At 36.3% G+C, this 8,276-nt stretch overlaps 1 protein-coding gene across 2 annotated transcripts in view; it reads right to left on the bottom strand.

Annotated features, from left to right (window-relative positions):
* Positions 1-6,098: 6,098 nt before the first annotated feature.
* Positions 6,099-8,276, bottom strand: part of CHD1 (chromodomain helicase DNA binding protein 1) — a 56,795-nt gene continuing 54,617 nt past the window's right edge. For both annotated transcript variants that reach the window (XM_074931187.1, XM_074931188.1), the window contains one exon: positions 6,099-8,217. In XM_074931187.1, the coding sequence (XP_074787288.1) occupies positions 7,854-8,217 (364 nt within the window). In that variant the 3' untranslated portion in view covers positions 6,099-7,853. The remainder of the gene's footprint in view (positions 8,218-8,276) is intronic.

Raw genomic sequence — 8,276 nt, 5'->3', positions numbered from 1 at the left:
CTCTTGCCTCAGTTTTGAATGTTTACAGTTATTTATTGAAAACATTTATTTTGTAAAGAAATTGTGGGCTGTCAGTCCATCTGTTTATTCTGATGTTGTTATACTACAAACCCATATATTAAGCCTTTAGGTTATGAATGGAAAAATAACTTGAAGTTACTGTAAAAAAATTTCAAATTAATAATATCTTTTTTTGTAATTGTGGAAACAAAAATAAGGTTTTGAATTTTGTACTTAAATAACATTTCATTCTCCCTATTAATAATAATTTTCCACCATATTACAAGGGTGATGCATAAATACAGATGTAATATTCAAAAATTTAAAAGCAGTTGGATAATTACAAGTAAACTGATGCTATAAGATCTATCATACTTTTTTGTTTTCAGTAATGTAACTTGAAATAGTACTAACTCTTCAAGCTTCACACAGTCTTCTGTTTTGTCTCTATGACATAGCAACTAGGGTTGGGGTTTTTTCCACCATTTATAGTCATGATTATAGAGTTTCTCTAGAATTTTAAAACTGCAGAAGGGCAGTCATCCATGATTGTCTGAGGCTATGTCCTTGAACTTCACAAAGTTAATTATACTAAGAGATATACATACTTGCAGACTGTAATAACTGGGCATACTACACCTTTCAGATAATTACATGTTCATTTTTCTAGTATTCTGGCTATATTCTTGACTGAGAATAAATATTATTATTTTTCTTATTAATTCAGTTAATTAAAACAGAATGGGAAAGACTGCACTATCAAAGATAACATACCAGATAGAATTTATACTTTAAAAACTTGACCAGAATGTGCTGGAATTGGAGGACCTACAGGGTGATCTGTTCTGTTAGCTCATGGACATACACTCCAAACATCTCTCTTCAGTCACTAGCTAAAGATTATTCCAGTTTGGAACAGAAAAATACAGTTTTAAAGCACCAAACAGTGCTTTATGTGCATTTTCCATTAAAGCTCATGGAGCATGTCTTTCCTGTGCATGTTTCCCTCCAGCATTATGGTTAATGAATATCTGGATCCTAACTCTTCAGAAGTATTTATTTGGCATTTTACATGACTTATTGAACTCTTAAGATCTTGGAAAGGTAAGGATAATTTTCCAGCCCTGATTATAGTTTTGATAGACTTCAGTGAGGTAGAATTACAATTTTCTGTTCAAGATCTTTTAAAACTAATAATCTCCTGCCTATTCTGTTCTGGGTAGAGAATCCATCTGCAGACTTCATTACAGGAGGAATATTATCAATCCCCCCCAATCTAATTTATTTAAAATTTAAAACAGAAGGCTATCTTTCATACTAACAACTCCTTTGTGAACAGTACCAAAAAGAGATGGAGGGTTGGTTCCAGACAAAAGAAGTGAAAGGCATTTAAAGCTGTGGACTTCTGACAGTTTTATTATGGATACTCAGTGCCATAGTAGTGGTGTGTGTTTTTCAGTTGTCGACTACATTGCACAATTCCAAGATTCACAAGATACAGCACTTAATTATGATACCTGATAGGCATAGTTTCACAGAATATATTTTTAAGTAGCTCAGCAGCTTCTAATATAAGATTAAATTAAGCTTCACTTAAAAGAATCATGATTTGATATACTCGCAAAAATCAGAGTTTTGAAATCAGATCTTTGTTCCTCTGTGATTAAAAGAAATGTTAAAGAAACATTTGTTAATTTTAATTGGTCTATACACTACAGGTGTCGATGCTAGGATTACTGCAAACCAAAACCGGTAGCTAATTTTAAATGATGAATGAGAAGATTATTTTCCAAATGCTTCAATTACTTCAGCGAATACTAACTCTATTGTAATTAAAAGTCAGTTGTGGTCTTAGAGTACTACAGTAATAAAAGCTCTCTAATTAATTTCTTACATGTGATCAGTGGTATGCGATTTTCTGACATGATTTCCAGATGTTTATTTTCAAAGAAGACACATATAAAATTGAGCTTACTGAAAAACCTGTGACAAATAAAATATTTACTTTCAGCAAATATATAATAATAATGTCCCAGTATGTTCCTTGGGCTTCAGCCTTAGTGCATGAACACAGTCTAGATCTAAATTTAAGCCTTCTAAGAGGACCAAAATTTTATATTTTAAAACCTCTCAAAGTCTTGCATCAGTGATTTCTATAAGTCTTCAATAATTATGTATTTTTCAGCTCACTTTCAATAAAGCTCATGACAACATACTTTAACAGTAGCTACTCTTAGGATGACAATTTTTTTACTTTAGTGTTTCATCTGCCATGAAAGTACTCTGATTGTCTGCAGAACTGTCAAAAACAGAGGTATTGCAACATGAAGCAGCACCTGTATTAAACATCTGTTCTCTGGAGCACTCTGGTTTTACCAGTTATAGCAGTTTTGCCAGATCCTTGTTAACAGCGCAGCACATCTCATCTTCTCTTTCTCGCTTTCATTCTTCTACATGATTTTTAGCCTAGCACTTATTGCAGTAATCCCCCATTTTAGCTGTATGAACTCAACTGTATGAATTTAGGTCAGATATGAACTCTTCATTAAGCAGTTTCCAAAACCACAACATGGTTCACTGAATCCTGGATATGTTATGCAAGTACCTTTTCTCCTAGAATGTCTTCCTTTTCTAGTCTCTGAAAACTCCTGTGGTTGATTTTGGGGAAGAGCAATCTGCCTGGGTTTCCAAAATCTGCACCAAAGTGAGAATTCAAGATTGGATTTTACACAAGCTGGATGCACATGTTTTGCTAACTGGAACAGCCAGCTAAGAGTAAAGGTGGGTGTTGGCCAGGAATAGAAAACACATTTTAAAAAAATTCAGCTCTAAACAGGCTGCAGGCTACATGCATGACTGCACTTGAGTTGGAGGCCCTGGAGAAAACAAATTGACTGGAGTGTGCAATTAAGAGGGCCATTGGTAGAAACCTGGAATAGGGTTGGGAAGATGGATTCAGAAGCAGAGCAATGGTGAGAGGGAGAGGCAGGCTGAGTGAAAGGCTTTCTTTCCTTGCCTGTGGGGTAGGTTGACAAAAACGGACCCTGAGGGAGAAACTCTCAAGTAGGAATTGGGACTGGAGAAATCAGGAGCATTCAGTACCAGGCTGGGCTTGGATAGGTTTGTACAGTAGGAGTCAGAGGGGCAGGCAGGACCCTGGAGCACTATCTCCCCAACAATCATTTGGCTGGCACCTAAGAATTACACACTCACCCAACTCCTCCTTCTCATGAAGTGTAGTCAGACACCCCATACACAGCTGTAAGACTGTTACCCTTCCAGCAATGCCCTCCTTTTTTGTTTTTGCAAACATGGTACCTTGAACTATATGGGATCAACTGTGGTAATGCACATCTAGTTCCATGAATTTACTTCAGTTTATAATTAGTATTTCTGGCAGGAAATCCTAAACAGAAAAATATTTCATATGCTTTTAGTCCGTAGTGTGTATTTGCACTGGCTGTCATTTACAACCTTCACAGGTTGTATTATGTTTTTATTATGTATACTATGTTGTATTAAAAATTTGCAAATCAATTCCAGAATAGAGCTGGTACAGCTAAGAGTGGCCACGTGGTGTCGTTTGTCACCAGATCTGGCCCATGGCCCATCCCTTGCAGACTTCTTTACCAGAGGCACTTAAAATGTTGCCCAAGATTGACCTGTGTAATGTATGAATTGTTCTGGCAGTCTGTGTCCTGTTGCCCTTTTTTCACAGTGCTGCAGAGTCCTTTGTGGCCATGGGGTGGGAGGCAATCAGTATATTCTTTATATTCAATCATGTAACAGTAACAATATGCTGCCAAAGAAACACTTTAGGAGGGTTAGGTGAGATAGGCCATTACTGCCTGTTGATACACATAATATGCAGAGCTATTTTCTGTGTTGGTTCCATAATGGAAGAGAGATCGAGGTGCACAGGAGCTTCCATGTGAGGCCACGATACTTGCTGTGCCCAAAGATTGTGAGTCACAGAAAGATTAAGCAGTTAACCAAGGTTCAGAGAGCAGCTGCCTCACATCTAATTAATATGTATTGCAGACCATTACATAGCTACATTTTTCCTTACAGCTCGAATAAAAGAAGTAGTGTAATGAATCAAGCTTGGAATAAGCAACTTTGGGTTACAATTAGATCTCAGGTGTTGTCTAAACATAGAACTACAATCACTTTGAAGTTTCTTCATAAAATCCAGATAGCGCTTATGTATCTCATCAAAGGACTGCTGCTGTTTACTTCTCGTGATTAAGATTCATGAAGTCATACTATACAACGAAAGAAAATAATTTTGAAATACAGTCTTGACAATCCACAATAAATGCATGCAAATTTCCTGTATTTATCAGTTTATGTAAATAGGTTTTGGAGTAAACTGAAAATTATGCACTTGACCAGGACTTGCCACTTTCCTGTAAAACCACATACCCCCTCATTTTTTTCTACAATATATACCATACAGAATATGAACAAATACCTTAGATTTTTTAAAAATATTCTGCTACTGTATTTTAAGTGGGAATTATATTGATATGAATTAAAAGCCTAATGTTGAACTTTAGAGTGTAAAAAAAAGCAGCTTCCACAATAGGTTTATGACAATGCTACAAATAATTTAAAAAGCAGAATTAAGAAAGGCAAAAATGAGAGGATGTAATTTCATGCATAGTATACAAAAAAGCTAGGACTTATTTTGCTGTTCAAACATCATGGAGAAACTTGCAATGAAATATCTCAATAGAAAGAAAAGCTCTATCAGGATGATCTCCTTTAGTGGCTTCAGTCCTGCTCATCTTCCTAAGTAATGGTGAGGTGACTTCCTACCAAAAAAAGCTGTTGTTGCTGAACACAACACTAAGCATAACATCACTACAAGAGTACTTCACTGTGATCTTACACCTTAAGTGGAAACCCTGCAGCTAAACATTAAGGGCTGTAGTGGTGACAAATTCCATTTATTAATGACAGAACAAAATACAGGGACAAAACAAACCAACTGAACTCAAAAAAATAAGGAAGGTACTCAACCTAGGGAGTCAGTGCTCTAAGTTGGTGTGCTGTCCCTGTCTCAAAGGGCAGTTGGGCACACTCCTTTTGTAGGAGTGTCACATTTCTGCATAAACTGCTGTCCTTTTGTGGTTAGTGCTTGAACCCTTTGCAAGTCCTGTTCTTGATAGTAGTGAAAGGCTCTCAGAAAACAGAAGCTGTCCGAGTACCCTTCAGACACCAGGGCACAGACACTGAAGATCAAAATGGGGAAAACAGATTGACTATGAGCAGGTAAACAAGGCCATCACAGCAGCTGATGCACTAATGGCAAGTAGAACATGCATTTCTCTGTCCTTAAAACTAACAACAGCAATATATATTTTTAATGTGCTTTTTCAGACTGACCAAAAATCTTGGTTTTAGGTCGTACTGGGAATGGTAGACTAGAAATACATAATAGGATTAAGATGGAAACCTTGACTTCCATGCATGGCAGATGAAACACCTGAATCTTTATCAACAGCCATACGAGGATTTCTCTTGCAGTTACCACCATTCGTACTTACCAAAACCTCTTACAGACAGGCAACATTAATTATCTGATGGATGCTTTGGAACTGGACTCATGCCTTGAAGACTTTTCATTACAGATGAACAGAAGATGGACCAAATCTGTTTGTATGGAAAATTAATTATAAATGGCTTATTTGCAGAGGATACAGGATTCTTCTAAATAGATACATGGTAACAGTCAGCCTCATAAGCAGTGGAGGCTGTCTCCACCATCAAACTTTGTACTTAAGACTTAATTGAAACCAGAGGGGAAAAACTTAAACTGTTGTAAATGTGATTTGTAAATCTGTAAATAAGACTGAAAAAAAGTTGACACAGCCCAAATAGACTAACTGCCAAAGAATCCTAATCATCAAGCCCATCAAATAAGTATCTTTCTTGCTTATTTCAGAGGAACCTGAGATACCTTTAATGAAAACAGATACAGACTAACCATGTCACATTAGACATACTCCGCCACAGTGCAGTAAGATAGCTACAACGATGAACCAGGATTAGTGGGACTGCTCTGTGGATGGATCTATGCACTACCCAAGCAGCAAGAATCAGTCAGTAGTTGAAGATGCTCCAATTTCTAGATATTCACTATTGGAAGTGAAAGACACATGGCACACATGCACACCTTAGACACCACTCCACTGCCTAAAAACCACTTCAGCAATAAGATAAAAATCCTCCAGAACAACTCAAAATCCTCCAGATCCTGAGAAGAGTTAAGAAATGAAGCAGCATTGAGTCTCAGCTACATTTAAAAAAGCTTAATACGCAGCAACTTTGCCTACAGTGAGATCCTAACATCATCTGTGAACAGATTTTGGTTCTGTATTTTTATACTTTCATAAAAACCTGTTTAATTGGAAAAAAATGCTCAATGTTGCAAGAGCAATGAAAAATTGAAGTGACAGATGTAGCTCCAATCACATGATGCCAGGCTTGGTATCTTCCCCAATGACCACATTGTGTATTAAGATTTAGTACCTGAGAGTTTAATGTTTTTATGAATAAACCTGATAAAAAGTAACACTGTAGAGAAAAACACAGCAGAAAACTACAAGAGCCCACATATCCTTTCAGTTTAAATTTAATCTGTCAGATATAAGCTATCTATGTACAATCAGTGTGCATTGTAACAATTCTGTCAATAAAGTAATTCAAATCTGCTAAAATATTAACTGGCTGCATAGCACATTTTACATTATTGCCCATGTTGAAAAGTGAACACAAGTGGATTTACAATAAATTTTGGCTGATTTGGATTTTGAGGTGTTCAGATATTTAACACTTTAAAACCAATGCACCTGAAAAGCTTTCAAGAGCACAGTTTAGCTGGACATTTACCATTTCATTACAATCACAACACTGAAAGTTTAATAGAAAAAAACCAAACCCAACCCAACCACAAACCAAAAAAAACAAACCCAACCAAAAAAAACCCCCTTGTATCTAAAGTATCCAATAAAAATGGAGCACTGAATGGAAATAAAATGTTCCCTTTCCCCATTTTTACATTCTGAACAGTGATTCCATCAACATATTTTATTACAACATATAAATACACTGATTTTGTTTCATACTTCTGACAAGAAGGCCTGAGTTGGTGAGGAAAGGAACAGTCAAAAAAAGCCTGAGAGGGGAAAAAAGCTCATTTAATTAATTTACAATAATTTACAGCCATTTGTTTGTGTGTTTTAATTTTTTGTTTGTTTCATAAAAAGGCATTATAACTGATAACAAACTGAAGAAATCATGGCTATTTTACAGTTATAAGTACAGAATTTAAATATTCAAGCTTGTGATGAAAAGCGGCAAGGTGGTCGCAGTGTACAATGTAAACAAGTAGCTTTGGAAAGTGAACAAAGTCCTTGAGAGTTCTTTACTAAGAAACAAAAGAAAATAAACTCCTCATTCCTTCCTGAAATATGAGCACAGATCAGTGTTTTAAAAGTTCATTTACAAACATAATTTAAAATATGTTCAGCCTAAAACCACTTTGACATGAAGAGTTTTATAGTAAGATCCAGTCTGAAAGGGGCAGTGTTGAGGTCCCTGTAAAAGTAAACATGTTCCATTTCTTAAAAAAAGAGTGCCACAGCATTTGCAGCACAGTGCAGCATAAACTTTAAATACAAAAATATTTTTCTTCTGTTGGGATAACAGACCTTGCATCCTGGAAAGACGTAACAATACTGCTACTGATAGAATATCCAGTCCATATCTTTCAAGTCATGTAAGGCAATTACTGTGTTAGATTACTGTATATGGCTAAAAGACGGTCCAGAAAACGTCAGTCTTTGTTATGTTTTCCGGATACTCCATGTATGTTCAGGTGTACTTTTGTGATCTGATGAGTGTTCAAATGGAGATCTGTGTCCTAGGGGAGATCTTGAACCATATGGAGACCTCTGATCTAATGGTGACCTTGGGCCACTTCCTGAAGCTCTGTGGTCCATTTGCCAGTCTGAGTGGTACCTATAATCTCTAGAAGATTTATGATGGCTGTACTCTGAAGTGGAACGGTGATCTGAATGTATCCTGTGGTCTGAATGGGAACGGTGATCTGAATGAGCCCGGCTGTCTTTTAAACTTGCTTCCAGGTTTGACCTGTGGTCTCTGCTCCTGTAGTCATCTAACTTTCTATGTTTACTATCACTGTAGTATCTAAAAAAAAATATAAATTATTTGTATTAGTGTTACTGAACACACTTTAAGAGCCACAA

Source organism: Athene noctua, chromosome Z, assembly GCF_965140245.1.
Source record: "Athene noctua chromosome Z, bAthNoc1.hap1.1, whole genome shotgun sequence".
Classification (NCBI taxonomy): domain Eukaryota; kingdom Metazoa; phylum Chordata; class Aves; order Strigiformes; family Strigidae; genus Athene; species Athene noctua.
This window is presented reverse-complemented; position numbering and strand designations above follow the sequence as displayed.